The sequence below is a fragment of the Hyposmocoma kahamanoa genome, unplaced genomic scaffold (assembly GCF_003589595.1).
Source record: "Hyposmocoma kahamanoa isolate Upper Pololo Valley unplaced genomic scaffold, ASM358959v1 99879, whole genome shotgun sequence".
Classification (NCBI taxonomy): Eukaryota; Metazoa; Arthropoda; class Insecta; order Lepidoptera; family Cosmopterigidae; genus Hyposmocoma; species Hyposmocoma kahamanoa.
In genome coordinates, this window is record NW_020656077.1 from 5,805,831 (window position 1) to 5,833,165 (window position 27,335).

Genomic DNA, 27,335 nt, shown 5'->3' on the forward strand with positions numbered 1-27,335 from the left:
AAGTTCGTTCGTTGATCGGCAGGGGATACCGCGTACAGGTGAAGTTGAGTTGGGACCGAAAGATGTTATTTGGGCGCCCTTATGCGCCAATCCAAAGTTATAAGCGTGTTTTGCTGTTCACTGAAATAAGTTTATTCCGGCGGCACCATTTTTGAATCTCGAGGCCTACAGTTCGTAGCTTATAAAAAAATAGATCTGATTACACAGAAAAAGTCGTGAAGTAGCTGCTAGTTATTGAATACTAAACATCATTTAAAAAGTTTCACGATGGTTGTCGGTTTCCAATGATCTTATATATCTGTTACCCAAAATATGCATACAGTCTCCGATACTAACACTATAACCTTGAGATATATGCTGTATTTTTTAAACAAAGACTAACTGTAAAACTTTCTGACTAGCACAAACTAATTTACGACATTTTCTGGATGCAATCAGAACTAAGCTAGGAGCTGTAGTTCACGAGATACAAATATAAGCTTAGCGAGGACAGTAAAACATTGTCCTAACTTCAAAACGGCGTAACGACCAAATCTAGTTTTTTACGACTAAAACGGACTAAATCGCGACTTTTTTTAGTGAAATGAGTTCTAAACGAGATTGAGGAATGGTGCCGCTGAAGTAAGTTATACCAGTGTGGACAGTAAAACACCTTTATAATTTTTGAACGGCGCACAGACTAAGGGCGCGTTCCCATTATGTAGTAACCTTCTATTTATCGTTAGACGACTGTCGCGTCTAGCCTGTTCCCATATTACGGCTATCTGTCGTGGACATTTATTTTATTGTTGTACGACTGTCGTGTCTAGCTGTTCTCACTAGATCGTGACGACAATTTATTAGCTCACGGCAACCGCCTTGTCGTATTCACTATATAAGCTGAGATTATTTGTCGTCACATTTTTATCGTGACGTTTTATTTGTCGTCGAACGACTGCCGTTCTAGCTTTTCCCATTGTCAGGACAGTCTGTCGTCGTAACGTCAATAAAGTCGTGAACGACAGTTAATCGTGTTGTACACACGCCAGCACGTCAAGCTACACATTGACGTATCATGGTCCGTTGCATTGGAGGCGATTTTCGAACGAAAATGTGTAGTCTGATGTGCCGTTGTCCGTACATATGTGAACAACTTCATTTAAATATACAAGCTGCGACACTTTAAACTGCACGACTATTTGTCTTCACGACGTAATGGAACGCGCCTTTAATTTAGTTTTTTGCGACATACCTTCATGATATACGTACAATTGAACACAGGCGGCCCACTCACCCTCCCGCTTGTTGATAGGGTAACATACATATAATTATGGACCTAGATAGGGCAAAAGGGTAACTAATTATTCTGTGTAGGTAAGAAAACCAAGTGAAATTGGAACCTCTGCCATATTTCGGAAAAATAAATATTTATTCCCATTCCTGAGTCAGTAATAGATTATACGGCACCTGTTTGCTAATTTCGACTGATTTTCTAAGTTCTCTTATAATAAAAAGATTAACAGACTTTTTTATGTGCAAAATATCATTGCAGATTATATTAAGCTTTTTGCAAGTAAATAGAACTTAAAACTGGCTAATAAAGAGCTGACTAACGAATTTGTGACATAGCTTATCTTGGCGTCAAGTCAAATGAGCGGATAAACAATCAAGAGTTCTTTTTTCAACTTAGCAAATGTTTCATTTTTCATGTTTGTTTGGAAAATAAATGTTTAAATTTGCCCTTTTAGTTTAAATACTTTGGTTTACAGTAATTATGTTAGAATTATGTTAGTCTAGGTCTGATGTCGCAAGACGCTCTCGCTTATCTCCGATGGAGTGTGAGACGAGCGATAGTAAAAAATTATTTAAAGTTTTCGAATCAAAAAAGAAGAAATGTAGAAAAAAGCGCGAAGTTTTGGATGATTCTGTAAATTCGCAAGCCACCATGGAGTCGAACAGCGTAAGTACGACATCAGCAACAATTCTAACCCGGCTACGGCGAAGCGAGAGTTGAAGATTTTAGCACCGTACGTACTTACATATACTATGTGTATTTTCATATTATTCCGTCAAGACCGTTCACTACTTAACTGGTTTCAACGTACGAGGTATCAGTGACGAATGTTTGTCTTGATTTTTTGCGTGTTACAGACAAAATATTATTATAAATAGTTATCGGAGGGCATTATGCTTGTCAAATATATTGAAAAATTGATATATTGTCTCTGAAACATTGGAGCTTATTTTAATAATAATATTAGTTTATTTCAGCTTTTGTACGCAATTTATGATTATAGAGTTAGTTTTTTAACTTTATTTTTATGAATACATGTATTTACCTCTACACTAGTTTAAAATATTATTTGTTATATAAACATAATAACGTAGGATGTATATTCAAAGAAAACAACTGATTGGCATATACACTTCCGGACACATAATTCGAGCCACCACGCATTTTCAGTGTTAAGTTTAAACAATAAGCCCTAAGCTTAAACAATGTTTGATTGATCAACAATTGTATTAATTGTTGCAATTTTGAAACTTGTTTTTGTAATATCAAGTGACGAGGCGAACAAGTCGTGCGCATGATGATAAGCTACACGCCTGTCCATAACAGTTGCTGTGCCACTCAAGAGTTTTAAATCTCAAAGATCTGAGGGGCACTGCCACTGCGCCCGTCACCCTGAGACATAAGTTGACAAGTCCCATGTGCTTGTAATTTCACCAGCAAAGCGAGTACACTAAACGTCTTTTCCATAAGTCCTTGTTAGGAATTTGGATTTGCAAAACGGAGGGTAAACTTTTTCTTCGATTACAACACTATTTTTGTATTCTAGCTCTTAGAAATTTCTTTTTTAATTATGTGTCTGGGAGTATATTGATTCCAGTCGTTAGGTTGAAAGGCATATAATTATTGTTGAATAAGACTCTTTGAACACAGAAGGCCGTGCACTCCGTAAAGTCTGCTAAAGCGATCCTGACAAGTTCGCGAGATGAAACGCGGTCCGCCACCCATGCGCATGCCCAAAAAAGGTTATTGTACTTAATGTAATATTAAAGCGAAAACAATGTATTTTTCAGTCTAGTCAACGTGTATAACATAAAATTATACAAATTTCATAATTTTTTTGTTACATTCGTTTTGCATAATTGAATGACACATTTTTGATATTCCTGCAATTGTACGTAACGTGTGGTACATAAAAAACCGACCTCAAAAGTTCGTGGAATTACATCAGTTTGCCAAGTTTTATTGGAATCAGTTACCGGAAAGTGTGCGAATTGATCCGCTAGTTTGCCGCCCTTAGAGGTGGAATATTTTCTTCATATGTAAATGGGCCCACTACTGTATACTTTCTTTCCAACAAAAAAAAGAATCCCAAAATCGGTTCACAAACGCCGAAGCTAAAAAGAAAAGTACAGTCTTCAACAAAAAGTACAGAACTTCCTCCTTTTTTGAAGTTGGGTAAAAATAGTCCGCGTCTTATGTGTGGTATTGTCACAGTAGCTGTAAAATTGTTTCCCGTCTAGACAGGAATATAATCACGTCATTTCACTCCTTTTAGTTACTGGATCCTTTTGACTACAAACAATTATTGAGAATTGATTTTGTTCATGTAAGAAGAATATAATTTTTTTTAAATAACCAACCTACGCACTTGGTTCTTATTGCGTATTCTGTGCATCTACTTTTGGCTACACCGCAAAAGTTAAATGGTCAATTGCACTGAAAATCTCCAGTGTTCAATACAAACAAATATCAGTAAGAGTATCTATTGATTTCTATGAACATTAAACCATTTATAATCTATACTTTTCGAGATCAAGCAACGGCTGTTGTGGGAAATCAAAACAATTTAATTCGAGTTGTTTCGAGTAAGTAGTTCTTCTCGTACAATTTAGCTTGAATAGAATGACTGGTCGACAAAATTCGAATGACATTTTTATAGCAGCGTTCTGTAGATTGCTTTTTGGAAACGACGAAACCATTATACTAATAATAATAATTTCGCATTTAAAAATTTAAAATTAATCCTAGGCCATGGGAGAGGCGAGTCTAAAATATATCCAAAATTGTAATAATAAAAGTATTTCATTCAGAATATTAGTAAGTTTTATAATAAAGTGAAATGAAAATTATGTCCGGGCCGCAACTAATTCTTGTAAACATTGGGGAGTCCCACCGGTCTATAAACATTCAGGAGTCCGCTGGAGCTACCGCGGAGGCGGGTTAGAATTATTTTACTTTTTTACGTTCTGACTCTAATAATAATGATCATTGAAGTCTATAAATCACTTTTCGGTTAATTATTCTAAGATATTGTTATTGTTTTTTTGTTGCAATTACACACGATGAAGTTATGTCGGATGGAAAAAGTTTATGATGGGTCAATGGAAGGGACACCTAACAAATACAAAGTCGATGAAATCTTCTAGAAGGAAAATAAAAATTACTCGTTTGAGCTACACTTATTACTTTTGGTTAAATTTGTATTTTTGGTGATTTTTTATCTAATGTACTATCATTTACGTATGCTCGATTACGTTTTATGGTATTGGTGCGTAGGTCAATGTTTTATGGAAATTAAATTGATAATTAACTAGTAGTGGTGTCACGCATATTAAACATTATTCGTTGGGTAGAATCTATTGAGTTGATTTCAGACGTTACCAGCACAAAATTACACTTCAAATATCGCTCACTGAGAATGATAGCGTCACTACATAAAACTATTTTTTTTAATATTTTTAACGTCATCTTGGATTTGAGAGCACAAACTTAAAGTAACGCAAAAACCCCCGTGTAAATTGTTTGCTTAGAATTTGCTACATGACGTAAAGACGTTATGCTGTATAAGGGGAATGGGGCACAGGAGACAGCGCGATAGGCGATTAACACACTGCACCACGCCCCGCGACGGAGTGCGGAGCTGCGTTTTTTAACGTTGTACTGAAGCACCTCAGTTTGTATGGAAAATACGCACACGTCGAACACTTTGACAACGCTTTTCCGGCGCACGCGGTTTTACGCGGCGAACCATAGGGTATGGCACACTGGGCTCCGCACTACCGCGGAGATTTTTAATCAATTTGTGTCTATTCCAGTAATTTTCCATCGGATTATCCCTAACAAATAATCAAAGGATTCAGTTGACATACGTGTGTAGTTGAAAAATTAATCTTCATATTTTCTTAAATCTTTGTAATGAATTTGAATGTTATCTTCGGTGTCTTTTTATTTGAGTAAACAAAAACCAAATGGACAGTACTACTAGTAGTAGTACTACAGTAGTAACTGCAGCGTCCTGAATGAGTTCTGTATTATTAACCATTCTTGTCAAAGCAGGATCTCACTTACTTGTACAATCACTACGAAGCGAGTACTTTAAGTGGCGCGGGGCCGCTAGACCGCCGCCCCCGCGCAGATCTGCGTCTCCGCCACCGCGCGCGTGATTCCGCGTCTCCCACCGGACGCGTGATTCCGCGTCTCGCGCGGCGCGGTGCAGTGTGTTAATCGCCTTACTGACACTTTTGGCAGTGACATAGACCGCCGAGTTGTGAAACAGTTTACTAGTAACTCCGTGAAGGATATCGTAATTTTTTGGATAGTGTCGTTTTGCATTAAGACTAATATAGTACAGAATTGCTGAGGCAGATATACGCTGGAGTGGATAAGTTAAAGAGTAATTTAGCCCTTTATTTTCCAAGTCTGAAATTAAATTTCATGCCATAATTTGTTTTTATGAATTTATTGTTACGATATTGCACAATAAGAATTGTTATTTTACATGAAAAGATTATCAGGAATAGTGATACCAAACGAAATTCTCAAAAATACCTTTATTTTATTTTGGTAGATGAAAAATTTTATAATACCTACTTCTAGACATGAGCGCCGCGTCGGTGCGCCGCCGACGCCGCCGCCGCGTTTCCCCCTGCGCCGCCGCCGCCGACAACTTATCAGATCTGTTCAGATCAGTTCGATCAAGCGCTCCGACGGGCACGCTTCCTTACTGTGTGTGCTAGTGGAAATGGCGACGCCAGAAATTAACATTTCTAGGATAAAACTTAGTGATATTATATTCGAAGATGTTTTGTTCAAAACATTAATTTGTCAATCTCTGGCGTCGCCATACCATGCGTACGATCGGAGCGCCTGATCGAACTGATAAAAATTTGTTTAATGAAGTAAATGCTTTATCTTATTTTTCCTTTGAAAAAGGTTTTGTATAACGGCTTTTGTAAAAACCAATACCGCTACACAAATTCGTTTCTGGGTTGCGCTCGCGCCGCCGAAACGCCGCCGCCGCCGCCGGTTGGTCCATTATCAGCGCTCATATCTAAATACTTCTAAAACTATGTAGGTTCCCTTTTATTTTAGCTGAAAACCGCATTCAAAAAATCTTTGTTGGGTAAGAAATTGCAGTTATCACAATTTTCAGAACTCAGTTGCTCATTAATCAAAATAAAAAATTTCGCAATGTGTCACTGTCATTTATAGCGTGCAATGTGTCCAGTTGATAAATTTTAACATCAATTCTCGATTCCACTGAACGTGTCCACATTTACATGTGTCATTCTAGTCAAGCTAAATTTTACGGAGCATGGTGTTGATGATAATATCATAATATAATTACATTTATTTTATATTACTTTGTTATGAGGTTTCGTGTTAAATATAAAAATTTTGGTTCAGATAAAACGGTACACGAAAATTAAATGAGTTTCTACTGCTGTACCTACTCAATCCATACACGTGCCACTGTTGGGCACGACTTTTCTCTACGCAGAAAATTATTACTTACTAATTTTTTTCATTATAGCATACAAATTGATTTTATAGTATACAAACTATTGCATGTACGTGGGGCACACTATAGTTTCCGGAATGAATAAGAAAAAAATACTATAAATGATCAGCAATGAATTTATTGTTTCTCAAAATATTCTCCATTCGCGTTAATACACTTTTTCATACGAATGAACCGATTTTGAAAACATTTATGCCACTCCTCCGTGACAATCTCTGAAACATATTTTTCACACTCTTCTACAGCCTCTTCAGGTGATGAAAATCGTTGACCACGTAACTGGTTCTTAATTTTTGGAAATAAATAAAAGTCACAAGGTGCCAGGTCGGGACTGTACGTTGGATGCTCATAAGGTCAACGTTGTTCACCTTCAAAAATTCATTTGTCTGCTTGGCCGTGTGAGAACTGGCATTATCGTGGTGCAAGATGATACGGCGTTTACGGTTACTTTTACCGAGTTTGTCAATAACTTGCAGCAAACAAATGGTATGGTACAACGATTCTCCAAAGCAACAGTAGTCACGTGTCCAGTTTTATTAAAAAAAGAAGCAATCATCCGCTTAGATACACTTTGCACGCGTGCCACTTTGGTTGGTTTCGGCTCATTTCGAAAGCCCCATATGCTCGATTGCTGCTTTGTTTTGGAATCGTAACTATAATCCATGTTTCGTCACCTGATACTATGTCTCACACCAAATTTGACGCCCCTTCGTCGAACCTGGTAAGCATGGCATTGCACCAAGTGTCGCGATCCGTTTTTTGAGCCTCAGGCAAATTGTGTGGGATCAACCGAGAGCACAGCTTTTTCACACCCAAATGTTTGTGTAGTATTTGACTCATGCCTATGCCTAAAGATGCTCGAATCTCATGGTATGTTACACGTTAGTCTGTTTTGATCATAAGGCAAACAGCATCGATGTTTTTGTTGTTCACAGCAGTGGTCGGGCGACCATCACGAAATTCGTCACTGAGATTCACACAACCGTGTTTGAATTTTGCAAATCAGTTATAAATAGTCGCCTTGCATAGCGCTTCATCGCCAAGAGCAGTTTAAAGCCGAGCGAAGCTCCGCTGAGCTGTTAATTTACACCTAGGGTCGTATTCTAGAACTCTATTCAATGCTGAAGTAAAAAAAAAAAAAAGGATTGCACTGGAAACACAAGCACTGGAAATACGACCCTAATGGCAGGGACTTGAGTATGATTACGAGTGCTTTAAACCATACTCAAATCCTGGCTTGAGCATTGAGTGGATAGAGTTCTGGAATACGACCCTTAAAGTCTTAGAAAATCATACTACGAAAATTTTCATGAGTTAAATCCATGGTGATGTAGACAACCAATTGACCAACCAACCAACCAACTAATGACAGTCAGTTGAAACAAATTGTATTCTACAGCCAAAGAGTTCCATTTTCAAATGTTGTAATTACTTTTCAAATATTGTTTATGTAAGTTTTAAATATTGTTTATGTAACCAGTTCCGGAAACTTACAGTGCGCCCTATATACCTAGGTTTCATCCGGCTGGAGTCGTATCCAGACCATTCTACATAGGAGGCAAACGTCCTCGCAATTTGCCATGACTGGTTTGCATTTACCTGTATGTAAATCTGCTCTGAGAATGCAATATTATGTGGCGAAACAGGGATCGCGATAGCAGCCCGTCGGGCTCCCCTTGTCCTGTGATCGATGCACAACGTCTACGCTCCCCGAGACGCCATAGACGTTCACAGTGAGTGTTTATTTATAAGTAGCTATTTGTCGCCTCCTGGATGAGAGTATAACTTCTACAAATTCAGGATGTAGTTACCCTGTTTACATATGTGTTGTTTGTTGTATACATACGTTCGAACAAATCAAGTTACTCAGGTATATACATAAATATTATTATGTACTAGATACAGGATTTGCCCATCAGTTTAACTTAAATACCTTGTGTGTTCATAAGTTTGTGACGAACTTTGACTTAAAATTAAAACAAAATGATACTGACAGCTGTTTAATTCTTATTTTAATTTTGAATTTTTTGAATTTGTTGTATAAGTAAGTTTTTAAATTAATTTATATTATTTTTGTCGTGATAGGAGGGAACAAAACAGTTTCGTGCGACAGTAATTTCGCCAAAGTGGTTGCCCGCGGTCTGTAAGGACGACTGCGATACCAACATCAAAACAATTAGGGGAAGGTTGGGCAAGAAGGGCTTTTTAAGAAACTGAAAAGAAATTTAATGAATGAATTAAATATAACCAAGCACAACCTCTGGCTATGTATATTATAATTATGGCAAATAACACTCAAGTAATTAACACTCCAGAGCAACATCACTTAAAAAAAATGCCAAAAACCCGTTTTAGGGGATCGGTAAATCGGGTACTGGGGTACAGCGGGCAAAAAGAGTACAACATAATTTGAATTACATCCTAGTCAGGATTTCTGATTTCTCGATTTTGTTTTCTTCAGTTTCGAGAATTCTTGTACTCGATTTCTAGAGTTTCTCGAGTTGTTCGAGAAATTTTTAAAAATCTAACAGCTTAATCAGTTGTAAATTATCTTAAAAAAAAGAATTGATATCAACTTTTCTAAATGGTTTAGGTCTGTGAATTTTCGGTAGTGGCCCGGAGTGAATTCCGTGGTTCTTGGTCCCGGGTTCGATTCCCGTTAGGATCAATTTGGACAATTGATTTTTTTGAATTGGATCTGGTATGTAACCATAGTCTTGTAAGACAACCACCAAAGTTCCCGTTATTAGGGCTCGTGCAGCGTGCCGGCGATATTTCGCGACAGCGGTCGTAGCGACTTCTAACGTCGAAATACAGTGCAGTTTGCGGGCGACTAGAGACGAAATACTACCGGCGACCGACCGATAGCTTATTGAATTTTCGAAGAATTAACACACTTACAGGGAAAATGGATATAGTATGAAATAGTCTGTGACTCTCTGATCATATTGAACATTTTTCAGAGTTTTTGCAAAACTTGGCTATGTGGCCAAATCGCAGAACGTCGTCGTTTTCTCGCTTTTTTTCGATTTCGGTATATTTGCCAATCACAGGTCTAGAAAATGCGGGAAAACAACTATCTAAAAGTATTATTTTCTATTTTCTATAAATATTGTTTTTAAAAACGCGCCTTTCTCGCTCCTTTTTTCCTCGATCTACTGTTTTTTTGGTGCAATATCTTCCGATTTTTCCAGATTGGTCCTGGCAGTGTTGCCAGTCAGATCAGTCGTAGCAAGCGACTAGCGACGACTGATCGCTGCAAGTCTCACGATCAATGGTTGCCGGTCGCGGGCACGCTGAACGACGCCGTTCAGGTCTATGTCTTAAAACAACCGCAGTCGCGACATATCGCCGGCACGCTACACGAGTCCTTACAGCCCGACGTCACCGCTGACTACCTTTCAAACAAATATAACTTACTATTTAGAAGCTACGTGACACTTTATATTGCTCGCGGCGACACAAACGGCCAACGACAGGATGCGTCGAGCATCGCCGCGTTGCGAAATGCAGCTTTACTCTTTGTAAAAGAAATGTCTACTTTGTTTAGTAGAGAATATGTATACCAAGAAGCTGAGTTTTTGTTTTGGTACTAAACGCCATCTGTAATAAACATATTAAATTAAATAAAAAGTGTACCTACCCGTTTTGTCCGTACCCGTTTTGCCCTGAACCTCCCAATCGTAATAAAAAAATAAAAATAAAATAAAATAACTTACAGACTTCTGAAGGTGGTCCATATAAAAGTGTTAGTAAAACAAAATTAAAATCTTAAGGAACTAAGTGTTAGTATACAATAAAAAACCAAATGAAAAAATAAAAATATAAAATCAGAAACATTACGACCTTAATCCACGCCGGGAATTATTAACAAAATTCAATGTTTTGTTAATTAATGCACTCTTATCAGATAGCATACAGACCAAACGTTGTCATGGTATGCATTAATGTACAGTAAACTTTGCATAAATCATAAAAACCGCGCACACACCTTTCATTTATTTTAATTTTTTAGCGCAGAAATTTATAGAGGCTCCTGTTTACTCGGCTAACTTCTGCCGCTCCCCGTGGCGTACTTAATTGTTTGAGGGGGGAGTCCGCTAGCCTTACTCGTAATCATGGTGGCTTACTTATTTTTTGAATACTGATTATATTGAAAAACCCTTTTTGCCCACCATGATTTTGCACTTTATGCCCGCCGTGCCCCTACAGAGCTAAATCCAAGCTAAATACTTCGCCTAAATCCATGTCGTACGCAGACTAAAATTTCGCGTGGCGTGTTTCAGTCACCAGAATACGGAAATACGATTTCAAGTTTATTTATTCTTGCACTTGGGGAAACCCTGCATCGCGGGTGCCATAGACACACACATTGACCACCACAAATTACACCCAAACTCACGAGGGAAATAAATGTAGGCCATACACATATTTCTCCCGGCCTGGGAATCGAACCCAGGACCTCTGCGTGGCAGTCCAGCATGGTAACCGTTCAACCAAGGAGAAAGTTAGCAACACTTCACTTCGTAAATTACGACCCGAACGTTGTCCGAGCTTCTTAGGAGTCACTATGCGAAAAAGATACGCTTCACCGACGAAAAAATTTTCACGGCCGAAGCAAAGTTCTTCCGACAAAACAATACATTTTATACCAAAAGCAGCAAAGATGTTCTGCTTCAGTACAAAATGTTTCGCTTACCCATCAACCGGCGAGTGTGATGATATGGTTGGCGGTTTCGTATGAAGGTGTCACTCCGCCTCATATTTGCCAACAAGCCGTTTTAAATGCAAAAAATTATAAAAGTAACATTTTAAGTCTTTAAATTATTATATTGTATTAAAAACAGAACGGATTTTCCAGGAAAATTCGGCACCGACCCACAAGGCTAAAACGATTCAAGACTTAGTACCCAGAATTCTGCGAAGTCTAGACGTGAATAAAGCTAGCTCACACGCCTGTACCGCCTCTCACTTGAGACTGGTGTAGTTGCCAGGTCGTGGAAGCTTGCAAACGCGCAACCTGTGCCAAAAAAGGGAAGTAGAGCTGGTCAACTATAGACCTATCTCAGTCACTTCCATACTCTGCAAGATTATGGAACGTGTACTCAACAACCGTCTCCTATCGTACCTTGAAGACACCGACCTCCTCAGTGATCGCCATTACGGATTCTGACGAGGGCGATCTACTGGGGATCTTCTAGTGTATGCCTGTCACATATGGAGCGAGGCTATAGAAAAGCAAGGCGAAGCACTTGCAGTGTCTTTGGACATTTGTAAAGCCTTTGACAGAGTCTGCAACGCAAGCCTTAAGTAAGCTTCCCTTTTATGGCCTTCCCACTTACCTTTGCAATTGGATCTCGGATTTCTTGAGCGAACGTTCGATTCGAGTGGTCTTAGAAGGCTACTCTTCTGAACATATGGCGATAGATCAGACATATGGAGAGAGTTCCTCAGGGTTCCGTACTGTCTGCAACTCTCTTTCTGCTGCATATCAATGATATGTTAATTCCAGGTTCCTTTGCGTACGCTGATGACAGCACAGTTGTAGATAGGTACTTGACCAATGCAAGGGAGAGGAAATCCAGTCTTGATGAGAGTCCGTGGTCCATGGCCGTTTGGATTTGACATTCAAGGCAGTCTCCGATTGGGGCGATGCCAATCTTGTCAAATTTAATGCTACCAAAACGCAGGCGTGTTTATTCTGTACAAAAGGGAGTCCCTTTGAGCTGACTCCGACTTTTCGTGATATATCCATACTATTCCATACCGATAGCCGACTGTCTCCAGCTACTTGGAATGGAGCTGTCGTCCAATTTGAACTTCGGCAGATACATTGAATCCATGGGCAAAAATGCAGCAAGGAAGCTCTAGGTCCTTTCCAGGGTGAGGCGTTCCTTTACACCGGGACAGGTTCAGCTGTACCAAGCACAAGTCCGATCGTGCATGGAGTACTGCTGCCACCTTTGGGATGGGTCTGCTACATATCAACTGGCCACTTTGGATTCAATTGACAACCGTGTCGAGAGGCTTGTAGGTGACTCTGAATTAGTGGACACGAAGCTGCAGAGCCTTGAACACCGCCGTAAAGTTGCCTGCTTATCGGTATTTTACAAGATATATCACGGAGAGTGTGCGATGGAATTACAGGATTTAATTCCGCTTTCCTCTTTCCATCACCGGGGGACTAGGCGTAGGCTTGGATTTCCATTCCTATGTTGTGGACATTCCAAAGATTCGCACGAAGCGTTACTCTTCCACGTTTGTTTGGCGAACGGCCTAGGAGTGGAATTCCCTGCCTGCAGACTTGTTCCCTGAACGTTATAACTTGGGTCTTTTCAACGCGAGAGTGAATAGGCATTATTTAAGTGCGCATGCTCCATCGTCAATCTCATCGTCACTTTCCATCAGGTGAGATGGAGGTCAAATGCGCACTAATATTTTATTAAAAAAAGAGCCAGATGGGATTCCAGTAATAGTCCAGCGTAACTGTGCGCCAAACTTCGTCATGTTGAGATATAATTGCTGGTAGTTGTTGGTTAGTGCCTACTTATCATTATATGAACAATTTAAAAATAAGTAAGTATAACTTAAATTTTTATGTAACTAACTTCGTCTCAAAACTTATGAACACACGAAGTATAATGGCCATGAGGCATAATTTACCAATTTCTGGCAACATAAACAGTGTCATTAGTGAATAAGGAGTATTATATATAGGGCCTTATTAGCATTTGTCTTCTATTCAGGTAAGCTTATTTAAAATGACTATCTGAACAGGTACAAAGCAGTGTAGACTTAATTCAATGTATATTAGAAATTTCTGTTACTACTCAGGAAAGAAGGACTATCTTTAGCGCTCAAGGCCGGACTAGTCTCTACACCTAGATCGATTTCTCCACAGCAGGTAAGAAACTGAAGTATAGTAACGCCACACGCTCCATAATTAAGTGATTTCGGAGAGAAACAGTATGTTTGGGAAATTGACAAAATAAACAAAAATATGTGCGAATTGAAACTTATATGGCCGCCCTTACACAACAAACATACTGCTATGCAGAATACTGCGATTGTGAACGACCGGAGCAAACGAAATTTAACGTGATGAAAGCGACCGTCTTCTATCACATCTTCGTATGAATTGTTTTGACGTTTGTCCAAAATCGTATTCTGCTATACTGCGTTATTGTATAAAGGCAGCGATACATCATTCTTCATATCACATATACGTAGTACATACCATACATATATATGGCTGGTGCTATTTTTAAATCTATTTCGCAAAATTCCCAAAAAACGTTTCTGGTGCTATTTTGAAATCTATTTCGTAAATTTCCCAAAAAAAATTTTCGGAGTATAAGTCACTTTATTATTGAAGGATATCCCTTTTTTTTTTTAAATAAATAATAGTTTCGGAAACACAAATGAAATTGTGTAGATAAAATGAGTTACTGAATAAAAAAACCACAGAATATACTGACAAAATGAATTTTATTTGGCTAACAATCAAAACTTGTTGAAACTGCAATTATACGATAGAAAAAAACTACTTCCAAATGATATGTATGTATACTAAACTTCTGAAAAAATAGTAACTTACCGAAAACACACATTCTACGACGCCAGCCGTTTTGACAACATTTTTTATCAAGCTTTGGTTTGATGAAGGTTATCATTACAAAACATTTTATGAATGGCATCCGCCTTTCTGGATGGATTGGATTATGATCGACATAGGTTAGAAGTGTAAGATTTCATGTTTATAAACGCGGAAGTCTTTCTGGACATAAATTAATTTCTTTCGCTAATACTCATTTCCAAACTTCCCCGTCCGCTTAGTGTCATATTACATCATTTTTCAATATGTATAATTATTATACATAACTATTGATAACAATAAAATTTTGTTATTGTTATTTTATTATTAAGGACTAACAACAGCCAACTTAAATACATCTTACAACGTATAATATTTGTCTTAAATTACTTAGGCCAAAGTAGTTATCCACAATGACATACATTTTGAGGCCTTAGAAACGAACAGAACAAACCAAAATTAGTAGTTACCTTAAAGAATTTTAAATTTTATTTTAATTAATGTCTACGATAACTTATTTGTCGTGATGGGTTACATATATTAATACTTAAGAGGGAGCATGCCAAAAAAGTTTTGACGTTGGCTCCGCCCAAATTTGTGAAACAAATATCTGAAGTTCACGTGACATGCGACAGGAGATGTTGAATTTTGCGCATTAAAAGTACCAAATTCGTTTTAGCGGAATAACTCTAAAACTAAAGGGATTAAAAAAAAATCCGTAGTGACAGTTGTCGATCATGCATAAATATAATTAATTATCTAATTTTTGTCCTAATAACCTGTAGCATACGAGGATAAATAATTTCGTGATTTTTATCTATCGAGGAAACTTTATTGTTTTGTTTCTGATTAGTGTCTATGCTTGAATATATCGTGTAGTTACTCATACAATATTTTATTTTTAACTTTAAAGTGGATATGCCCCTCTGAAATCAAATCGAAGATTAGGAATTTTTCCTCTGCTCCCTCTTAAGATATAACTAATGATATATGATATATCATCGATAACTTGTATTTATATAATATATAAAATAAAATAAAAAACAAAACTTTTAATTAGTTTAAATTAGTTACTAAAACATTTAGAAAACGTGTGCAGATTATGCAACGTGTATGAGACTAGTGATAGATGTGAAAAGTTTAAAAGTATGCATGACAAAACCCAAATTCCGATCCGGTAAGGTCTATTAACTATATTATCAATATGAAGGGAGAATTACATTTTACAATCTAGCAATACGCCGAGATCTCTTATTGATTGTACTCTTTCCAGTACATGATCGATGATTTTATATTTAAATGATTCACGTGTCTCGTGACATCTTTTCGATAAGAGGGAAACTGCTGCGAATTATAATAATTTCATTCTTCAGTTGCGCTTGATCATTTTGACGTTGTTTTATAATGTTGTCTTTCACGGCAACTTTTTGTTTTAAATCTTTAACCTCGTCTATGATGAAATCTGTAGTTTTAATGAATTCTTCCTGCAGTTCATTAATTAATTTACTCATTTCGCCAGTAGTCAAATTTTTTACTTCTTGAATTAAGATATTACGAGAGTTAATCATTATGCTGGACGTCGGAGCCAATTTTTGGTCTGTAACATGCTGATACTTTCAATTGTTAAGTGCGTATTAGGTGTTGATTTGGTAACAGATGGCGAGAGAACTGCAGGAGATTCATTTCCTCACTTCCTACGTCATGTACGAAGTGTCGACATTCGTTCATGACGGCATTTTAGTGAACTAGCGGGTCTGGATCAAGATTTTTTGTTTTTTTATCCACACCAAAGTTTAGGCATTCTAAGCAATAGTGAGAATTACACGTATTGCACCTTAATGAGTTGTTGTCATCTTGCCTTCCATTATTACCAGGGATCGGAATAGGTAGAGTTTTTTCGAAGAACATAGACAGAAAATGGAGACGACCTTACGACAATATCTTTTAGGTCTAGACCTTTAAGAGATTCGGGAAATCACTTAAGAATATTAAAAACTGACGTAATTGGGAACAGGTACTATATTTATCTTAACTTTGCTACGCACAGTGGAGCGGACCTGCGATATTGCGGACATTGGATTTTTTCACGATACCTCTTAAAAAAAATTGGCAATCGAGAGATCTCATTGTCCTAATTAAATATTGTCATATCACATTTTGCCATAAATGTAATAGTTTAGTAGGAAAAAAATAAAATGTGTATTTTTTGTATGGGACCAAACCTTTGCTCCATCGTTACAAAGTCTTAGTCGATCCAGTCTTGAAATCACTACAGACGTATTACTAGACCTATTTTTTATAGATAAAGGATAAGGATAAAACCTGTTTAGTGTTTACCCTCTCTTCTTGCGTAGTACACGTGACACCAATCTCACAATCGGTTTCATTTTAAACTAAATAAGTTCTATTTTGTTTGTTGTAAATGTTGGACACCACATTCCATACACTTACCACTGTTTATATGTATCAAAATCATTATTTAAGTATTCTATACATATAACTGAACACATAATACATATTATTGACAGTATGCATAAGAATGTCTATTTATAGAGTCGGGCTGTATTGTGTTACCAACTCAAGGGGAAGGCGCTGGAAAACACAACATTACTTGGACTCCGAATTATTTTCGACTAGCACACATATTAGCAGCACACATTATAAATATTTAATAATGACTGATACGTAGTACTACGTATAATTACGTAGGCATAATTGAATATTATAGCTATTTTTTTATATGAATCATGATGCAGAGCGCAACCACGCTTACTATTAAAATTTATGAACATGAGTATAGCAGTTCTGTGCAGGATGTGGTCTAGGTTTATATTAATTATTATTTATATTAATTGGTTTATTTAGTATCAGTTTTGACGAAGACCTCAGTGGCCTAACGGTTTGCACTGTGGGTGCCGAATGAGAAGGTCGATTCTTGTCATGTGGACGTGTTTCACCTGAAATTGATGGTCATGCTGAGAGTATTATTTCGAATGCAATTTCTGGAAATTTTCTACGAAGTTTCAGGCAATTTAAGAAATTTTAAAATATTCAAACCAAAATGGGCTTCCCTCTTATTCAATCAAATTGGTCATTAAATTTATGGACAACTTTTTATGTAAATTTCGGAATCAGAAAACGTTCTGGCGATGTTCGTCTGTATACGTCGTTACGTACAGCGTCTCCGCAACTAGTGGTAAAGTGTATTGACCTTACGAAGTCGGCCATTCTAAGGACGGTGTCTAAGCAGGGACGATACACAGATTGTTTTATTTTGTATTCTTTTAGGAAGTCGGCGCTTTAGAGTCAGTTGAATTACTTAATATGAGATAGTGAAATAATATTTTACATCAATGTTACATTAATTAAACTTTTTTATTACGACTTCACATAGAATTATTTATAATAGTAGTACTGCGTAAATATAAGTTATCCAAAGTTAAGGTGAAACAGAATTCTTTTCATGAATTAAATATTTAATCTGGTTTAATATTTTTGGTGGTATATTCATTATTAACCTATTCGTAATAATGCTAATTAATAAATAAGTTAATAATATAACTTCTACATGTTTAATTTGTGAATGTCATCCTCTGGTATATTGTCTTGTTGTAATGTCGTTCGAAGTAGCTATATTCATGAAGCATTTTCTTCTAAATAAACGTCAATATATTCCCATTCTGTATTTATAACCACAAATCTTGAAGTAGTGCATAAAACGCAACAAAACGTGAAAACAATCAAACACTACTAACTCATTTAAATACATTAAGCGGACCAGTGTGGACACTTAACTACAAGTCGCATCTCTTCCACTAACGCTCAAGTGAAGACCCTTCGATACCAGCCTGTATGTTCATTAGCGCTGCACGCCCCGCGCCGTTCCGAATTCGTTCCATATACGAGAACATTCAAGTAGAAATCTCGAGACTGAGTTCAGATGTCGCTTGTGCAGATCGAGTATATAACCAGAAATAGAGACGACATAAGGGCCATGTATTCCTGGTAACACATTAGCGATACAGCTCTTATAAATATCAACTCCCGTTTGCACTGAATTAGAGACAGCCCAACTACTGACCTGTGTGTACGTCTCCGTATATTCCAAAAAAATATTCTGTATTTATTGTAATAAAGATAATATCTCTAACAATGCCGTGCTGTTCTATAATCTATCGATGGTGTGGAAAAAACAGCAAAACATGTAATTACATAACAAACGGAATCACATTTCATAGGTAATTCAATATTAAATATGTCATTTTGCAATTTTCGTCCATTATAGCAAAGCTCAAGTTAACTGGTCGTTTTGAAGTGAAACAGTTGAAACCCATTGACGACACCCGTCAATTGTATCGAACTCGGGCTGGCCAATCGGAGCGCAGTTGTCACAGTAATGATATGGCAGAATAGTTTTTTGTATTTCGTCTCTATTTCTGATTATATTACTCGATACTTGTGCATTAATTCCGGTACGAACGAAGAAGAAAATAGGAACATAGCTTGTACACAAGTGTTACGGAGTTCTTAGTTTTTAACATCTTTTTGTGTGTTCGCAGTGAATACCATCTATATCTATGGTGAATACAGAGAGAGAAGTAAAAAGTCGACTTTTTGTTTACGAAAAGAAATAACGAATAATTGTGATTTCTGCAACAGTAGCAGCATCGCCGGCATCACCTAGACTTTATTATTACTACTATTTGCCCTTTCAATCTCCGTTAACTTTTGACACGATGACGCAGAAGCAATAAAAAGTTTTGGGTACTCTTTCTCCCGTTAAATTGACTTCTTAGAGAAACTTTTTAATAATTACGAAAAATTAGTTATTACTGATGTCGACTTTAATTCCATATCCGTTATATCAGTTCCGAATTCGTCATTTGTTGGCTTCGGAACTGATGGAATCGGACGCAGCGTGCAAACTCTCTTAGTTGGCAATTTTTAAAACGACAGTTATTTTTTAATTCAATTTCTATAGAATAAAAAAGAAGAATAATTTAATTCATATAGTTAATTTCACAGTATTACTACTTATGACCATCACTAAAATAAACAATAATAATTAATATAAAACTAAAAAATACTGCAACTAAAAAAAAATTATAAATACAAAATGTAGTCGAAATACAACAGCATCAACTAAAAATAAATGTACAATTACTTCGAAATAAATTCTACGTATACTCGTTTAGTTCTTTTTTATAGTTCTGATTTGTACATAATGTTTTGTGTAGGTTGAAGAAATGATGAACGAAAGCGTACCGCAGGACCAAGATTCTTTTATATACGCTTTTCTTGAAGAAGCTATCAAGAAGGATAAAAAATGGTAAGCAGAAGCTGATTTTATGACCTCGCTATGTTTTCTCAGTCGTCACGGCGTTGGTGATTGGGGGAAAAATCTGCTTGTAAACAGCTTACTACATAAATTAATCTTATATAGGTACTTAACCAAAATTATTAAACCAATGGACAACCTGTTTGAGCTTATTTCCATCTTAGTAATAATCACTTAAAAAACATCACTGGTTACATCTATTAATGCCGCCAAAAGCTATTGTGACGACTGAGAATAGACCAAATTAAGTGCTGTACTTACCTATTATCTACCCGCTATTAAGCTCAATTTATTCGGGTCCTTTTCAGGTTATGTTCTCTAATTTCGATGTTATCGTGATAATTCTTTTTAATAACATTGTAGAATATTTAAATAATAAAATTGCCACCAAGATTAGGTAGAGGAAATAAACCTGAAATTCTGTTGTAGCATTTATAAATTAATGTGTTTTGTCTCTTTATTTTTCTATTTTATCTAACTACATATCTACACCGGCTCAAAACAGGAATGAAACGTGAAAATGTAAAATACTGCTACTAACATTTACATTGAAATAAATAATAATTAGACAATAAAGTTAACATTTTTTAACATCCATATAGATTTTGTGTTCAATCAGAAACGGTTGAAAATTTAAAAATTGTAACATTAATAAAATGAATAGTGTTACAGTGTGTTAACGTTAATTAAGTGATAAACTTTTTCAAAAAATTTACATAGGCGCAAAATCAATCTCGTACCATTGGATAAAAATGTATTAGGGCGCGTTCCCACTATGTCGTGACGACAGATTGTCGTGCAGTTTACAGTGTCGTGGCTTATATATTTAAATGAACTTGTTCACATATAGCACGACACGATTAACTGTCGTTCACGATTTCTTATCGTTACAACGACAAACTGTCGTCACAGTGGGAATAGCTAGAACGACAGTCGTCTGACGATAAAAAAAGTCACGATAAAAACGTGACGACAGATTGTCGCAGCTCCTATTGTCGTCACGTTTTATTTATCGCTGTCCGCACATATTCTGCTCCCTGCCGTCCACTCTCGTTCCCCGCGCGCTCTGCTCGCTTTGCAGTAGCGTTGGGTCGTATCCAGAGATGGGCAAGGAGGCTGTCGTGAAACGATAAATTGTCGTCACGATCTAGTGGGAACAGGCTAGACACGACAGTCGCCCAACGATAATAAAACGTGACGACATAGTGGGAACACGCCCTTAGCGGGAAATGAAAAGAAATGAATGAAAAAAATTACAGCATGCTTTTTTTTATCAAATAAATTATACCTGAAATAAAAAAAAAGTAATATAACATAGTTTGCACTATGTTCCGCTAAATGTGCTGTGTATATTTCTAATAGAAGATTGTTGCTCGAGAGATCTCTCAAAGTTGGTATCCCAAAGATAAATCTGCGAACAACACATTTGGAGGATTTTCTTGCATTAATTAATTTGTTAATTAATGTAACTTAAGCAGGCAAAAGCACGCCCGCAGACACGAAGAGCGTCGCTCAAGTCATGATTGCGAGCCATCGGCACATGATCACCGCCACCACCATCACAGGCGGCGTAGGGACGCCAGCGACGTTCCAGCTCTCAGGTGCCGCTATGTATTATTTCAAGCGAGGGCACAGAGGCTCTTCTATATAGTTCTCACCGGTTTCTAAAGTTATTCATTCGAAGTCACCCATCGGCCTTGGTAACCGGTTTGGTAGACTATCCTTGAGGAGAACTGTGACCAGCATTGTGATACGATTGTGTTCAAACCTTCGAATATATCTGGGGGCAGAAAAGGATCTTACTGTTTTTTGAATTGTAATTTATGATAGTAATAATCCCAAAAAAAGTGTGGTTATCCACTCTCGTTACCTGGTCTCAAACTAGGAAATTTCCTGTGTTATGAGTACCAGAGAAACAGAATTCACTCGGGGTCATTAACCCAAAACACTTAAACCAATTTAGAAAGTTCATTTCCCCAATTGGAACCGAACCTGGGACCTTCTATCCAACGCTGACACAGTGCAAATCGTAAGGCCATCGACGTCGTTATGTATATTATTAAATTAGAATTAATAGAATAAACATTTTATAAGTTCTGACATACTGTGTAGGTACAATAATAACAATATTTGTAGAGACGAGAAGGAAGTTTTGAAAAAAGCCATTGATCAGTCGTTGCTCCTGGAGACCTTTGCCAAATTGTGTATTCAAATGAACGAAAAAGTCACGGCTACTTCGCAGATACCCATCGTTGATGCGGTAAGCAAGTTTATATTATTCGTATTGTTTTTCTGGTATCCCATTAATTTTGCGTAACCCTTGTATTGATCAGATGCGAACACAAAGCCACAAGTCACTTCAATGTGAGGTCCAACCAAAGAGGGATGTTTATGACATCGATCAACGGCCAACGAAACTACGGAACCAAGAAATTTTGCAAGACAATATTCCCACGTCTATGTCGAGGAGTCAAGACAACATTCATGAACGACCACGATCTAATAAGCGAAGTCCTATTAGCAGGTCGCCCTCTGCTGTAGAGCGAAAGGACAAATATTTTAGTGGTCAATATCTGCGTGAAAATGCAAAGTACTCTAGCAAATTTGACTTAGCCATGTCAAGAACGCGTATGGCGGATGAAAGATATCGTCAATACTTAGCTAACCCTGATAAGACCAGACCTGACCACGATTACGAACACAGATACCGAGGTCAAGATTTCGATCACAGATACCGAGTTCAAGATGTCGACCGTAGGGAGTGTAGGGAATACGACGATCGTAGAATCGTTCCTACCAGAGATAGAAGAAATTATGGTGAACATCATTGCGAACAGAAAACTAGTAGAAGTTTCGACATGCACAGAGACTATGTTAATGATGAAAGGAATCGAAGAACATCTAGAAGTGACTCACACAGACGGCGTTTTGAAGATTCTCGGGATCTTAGGGTCCAGCAAGATAAACGCTACGAAGAGCCACGAGAATTTAGAGATTCCAGAGAGAAGAAGTTTGACGATCATCGTGAGAAATATTGCGACGCAAAGTACGGCCACGAATTTAAGGAGCGGCACCACAGTAATGTACCTAGTCGGGATCGGAGATCGCGAAGGAATGTAGATCGCTGTGATAGGAACTCCGTCGTCTCTAGAGACGACGATTACAACCGAGAAAGGGATCGGTACTCGGACCGCGAGAAAGACTCTGGCTTAAGTGTAGCCGATGGTGACACCAGCACTGTAAGCGGCCGAAGTAACTATTTAAAAGTTGTCAAAGTAAGAACGTTGGCTATCTCCATACATTTTAACTATTCGATTTTTCATTTTTCATAATTAATGCTTTATTACATATTTGTAGCAAGAGATCGCCGAACAAAGAGAGGCCATGGATAAAATGATGAAGCTATGGAAAGAGTTGATGAGATGTTTTAAAGGTATCTCGCTAAACCAGGGTCAAGAGAAATCCGTTCAGGTTGGGAAAACATTATCTCCTAATACTGTATAAATAAATAAATAATTAAATATTAACATCGTTTCGGTAAGACTGATTTGTTCATTTCTTAGGATTCGGCAGCACACATGCAAGAGTCGGCAGCGGCGCAGCTTCGTCTTTGGCGCGAATGCATGAGACGATACGAAACAGTCGCAAGAGACGTTGGTGACACCGACGCGAGGCTTATGGTTATAAATACTTATAATATGGATACATTAACGATTGTGCATGTCATTTATAGGTGCTGGACGTGGTAATGGTAATCTGTAACCATGATATGTCCCTTTTTAGGAGGAGATCAATAAGCAACGTTCCGAGATGGCGGAGATGGCCAATATGTGGCAGGAGTGCCTACAGCGCTACAGGGACATGAGCTGCGATTTTAACAATCTGAAACAAAAGGTACCGGCTGACATTATAATATTAAGAGATAATTGTTCTATATTTAGTGTTTGTAAATGTACATATCTATTAAAAAGATTTTATGAAATAAAGTCAAAATAGATACGACAAATTTTTCGAGCGAATAGTGGACTGTTACCGCCAGGCCGGTGCCTCACGGAAAAAAAAATTGCTGGGAACCTACCACAGCCTTTAGCCCCTTGGTAGCTGTCTAGACACAATGGACGGTGTGGGGTGGATCAATCGTAACTTCTTTTACTTTACTCCGCTGTCTTAGCGACTTAAAATGTGTCGCGGCATTCGAAACGAGATGAAGCCACTTTCTTCGGTCCTGTGCAATCTCTCGCCAAATGGCTTGATCGCAACTCCGAACCAAATAATATAAAATATTAATGTATTTCCATCTGAAATTAACCAGTCAAGAATTTCACATACACACGACTAATATAACTAATGTAATTACGTTAAGGATATCGACAACAACTACATAAAATAAATTTTGTGGAACTGACAACCCTACAAATGTCATTTAACTTCGTCTCCAAAAAATTATTTTATGGAAAGAAAGGGTATTGGCACCGCAAGGACTGCGATTGCTTGCCGGGAAATGCGTCAAGCGCTCAACTGACTGGAAAGCCAGTTGTAGCCTAACGCACTTGCCTTGGCCGAAGGGACACCGATGTGAAGAACAGTTTTGTTTCCATACAAAATGTTTCCTCAAAATTTCCATCGATATCGGTGTTACTCATCCAGACTTTATGAATGTAAGCAACATATCGTTCAGGGGAAAAACTGTTTTACCCCCCTTTTCTATTGGGACTTCTTTGTCCCAGTAGTTTTATAATAGGAGTAGTCGGTAGAACTAGTGGGAACGTAGGTTTTAAAGTTATTGTAACTCTAAGAGTGGTTACACACGGCGACCTTCAGCAGCGACGCACTTACTTTTGCGATTTGTAGGCGATTGTATCGATGCAGTCACGCGTTTGCATCGCTGCTTAAAATCGCGCGCATGTGTAAAGGTAGACGATTAGCGATTGCATCGTGTTTGTATCGCTGTTAAACGTTATGATCACATTTGATCAGGGTTACCTTAAATTAGGTTTGCACGGTTCTCTTTTTCCTTAGTACTGGCAAAATATAAATGTATAGATTTAGTACAATGGATACTAAATCCATGGTCGTACGAGTGAAATTACGATATAAGATTTAGTAAGTTCGACGTGTCCATTTTTACAAATCTATAATTTTTATCGACTTTTAAGTTTTCACTATGAAACTATTTTTCCGGAATTTTCGTAATGTAATAATATTATTTATGTATGCTCCATACTAGGTGTTTGGAAAATAAAAACATAGATAAAATATAAAAACCAAATAACCCATAGTAGTAATAATATTATTATTATTAGCATTAAATATATTAAGTAGTGCAAAAACGTTTCCGCTTTTGATATGGCGAATCGTAGCTTCATATCATGTTAAGAAATCCGCAACATTGGAAATAAGCCTTTTTTATAAAGGATTAATGAAGAGTTTGCCCATCGATCTATTTCCATATTTGTTGTCCTTAGTAACTTGAAAGCTGATTAAACTTGATTGAATTTTACATCCACTTGTACAGCTAGCTACGTCGGAGAGCCCCACTCGTTTGCCCGCCGCGTCTGTGGTCTGCCCAGAGGGAGAGGGCGCCATGCCCTCCTCGCCCTATCGTCTGCCTCCCAATTACCCGCCGCCGGTATTAATCCTAATTTATATAACGTTCCTGCAATTCGCGTTTTTAAAGCATATTTGTGAAAAAATAAACCTAAGCGTTTATTAAATTGTTGCTGCTGCAGACTACTGCTTCGCCGTACTTTTACTCATTTGTTTTTATACGTTGAGAGCTATTGTTTATGAAGACGTTATTATTTATGATAATGCCTTTACAAAGATTCCAAAATCCTAAACTCAAATTTGAATAAAGTCTACTCTACTCACTTTCAAGTGCTTTTGCCCAAGTTTTTAACCACGTCGTCATGCGCAGCCGATGCCACCGTTGGGAGGGTACGGCAACATGGGGCCTGGAGGTGGTGGACTTCTGCGGCCTCGATCCTCGATGCCGCCGGCGTGGTGGTGGTGTGGGGATCCGCAGCTGCCACCGCCGCAGCGTCGACGCTCCTCGCCCGAGTCGCGGGAGTCACCTAGGGCCTCGCGGTCACGCGAACGTCGGCATAGACGTAAAGACCGAGGTACTTTAGTTCATTATTTCAGCACTGTCCATCCACCGTTGCTCCTGAGTTCACAATTTTTGTTTATTTTGCATGTTAATGATGACAACGACACGAACAAAGAGACGCCCTTCTAAGCCACTGTTTATCACTGTTTTAGCCCACAATGTAATCACCTATTCCGAATATGGCATAGGGAGATGTAGGATGACAGGTTCAATCAATTCAATTAAATTGTGCGTCCGCTTCGACAGAGACAAATAGTTTTTGTATTTCACAGATTTAGTTCATATACTGTTTTTACAGTCACAAATTTCACAGACAACTCTGGTTTTAATTACAATTGATATAAAATTTTATCCGTCGTCTTCCATTTTAACAAGTTTCCAAACTACAGTTTTTTTAATGCACCTTGTGCAACAAACAGAAACACTTTCACTCAGTTCCCCTTTTTTTATTAGTTCTACTTTTTTATTATTAATTGCACTGAGACCAAAATAAACTTTATTTTGTGGGTCATTTTTAATTATTTATTTTGTTGTATTGAGTTACATCTCATACACGCTCGCATTGAACGGACTAAGTTTCCTCGTTTCACTGCACATATTTTTTCGTAAGATCTCTCTCTGTTTCACAGTAATTTCGTATTTATATTATTATTTAAAACGTCAATGAATTTTCTGTTCTTATTTGGTAATTATTATGAAAAGTTTATAAAATGAGTTTACTTGATGGAAGTTGCCGACAGCAGCTGCGTGCAAATGAATTGCAGCGTATTCACATGTTCGCTATGGATTGAGCCTACTGTTACGCTCATACTTCATCTAGAAACGTCACACTAAATACCTTCCCAGGGCGCTATCCACTGAGATGCTATTTATTCTTTCTTTGTGCGCAGTTCATGGTAGGTTATGCCCGCTCCTTCTTCTCTTCCGTCTTCTCAAAGTTACTGCGGACAAACAATTGTCCGCAGTAACATTCACTTCACAGACTTGTATTGCATATTTAGCACAAATCCACTTTGTCTTACTCATAGAACGCCCTATAGGAAATCACACTGACCAATCGTACGGTTTTAATCATTGATTACGACAATGTCTGTTGACAATACGAAAGCGAAAGAACATTGTTGACATCGCACATTAAATGTACCTAGGGTATTAAAAAAAACTATTGTTATTTGTAGATGAGCCGAGGTATAAAGAAAAGACGTCGTCGAAGGCGAATGCCGCGCGCTCTGATCATAAACACAGGAAAAGGTGAAAACGCCTACACGTGCTAAAAAATCTTATTCATGTTTGTTACAAATTACTTTGCTCGAACCTTTTGATTACATGACTGAAGCAAATCGAAATTTTAGTAAGCCTTTGTTCATAAAATTAATGAGTTCCTTAAAATTCCTAAAATGTTATACATTTAGAAGCAAGGTAAAACAATGTGCCAAATCATCTAGTCACAACAGACTTATTTGATAGTGTTTTGTATCCTTTGGAAAGTTTTACTTGTTT

General features: G+C 37.6%; 1 protein-coding gene across 3 annotated transcripts; it reads left to right on the plus strand.

The window, feature by feature from the left end:
• The first annotated feature begins 1,737 nt into the window (after positions 1-1,737).
• LOC113239435 (peptidyl-prolyl cis-trans isomerase 1-like) lies at positions 1,738-27,335 on the plus strand. 3 transcript variants are annotated; one of them, XM_026476444.1, is made up of 14 exons: positions 1,738-1,939; positions 2,924-3,015; positions 8,441-8,527; positions 13,629-13,698; positions 19,626-19,717; positions 21,205-21,327; positions 21,863-21,986; positions 22,060-23,001; positions 23,084-23,197; positions 23,290-23,406; positions 23,510-23,620; positions 25,242-25,355; positions 25,644-25,848; positions 27,014-27,335. In XM_026476444.1, the coding sequence occupies exons 1-14, from the start codon at positions 1,811-1,813 to the stop codon at positions 27,088-27,090; spliced, it is 2,397 nt and encodes a 798-aa protein (XP_026332229.1). In that variant the 5' UTR covers positions 1,738-1,810; the 3' UTR covers positions 27,091-27,335. The 3 variants fall into 3 exon arrangements, with proteins under 3 accessions (XP_026332229.1, XP_026332227.1, XP_026332228.1); XM_026476442.1 differs by having other exon boundaries at positions 1,740-1,939; positions 21,202-21,327; positions 27,014-27,334; XM_026476443.1 differs by having other exon boundaries at positions 1,740-1,939; positions 2,927-3,015; positions 21,202-21,327; positions 27,014-27,334.

Coding starts and splice junctions, on each gene's coding strand:
- LOC113239435 (XM_026476442.1), top strand. CDS start 1,811: ATGGAGTGTGAGACGAGCGATAGTAAAAAATTATTTAAAGTTTTCGAA. Junction 21,987..22,059: donor AGATACCCATCGTTGATGCG/GTAAGCAAGTTT, acceptor TGTATTGATCAG/ATGCGAACACAAAGCCACAA. Junction 23,407..23,509: donor ACACCGACGCGAGGCTTATG/GTTATAAATACT, acceptor GTCCCTTTTTAG/GAGGAGATCAATAAGCAACG.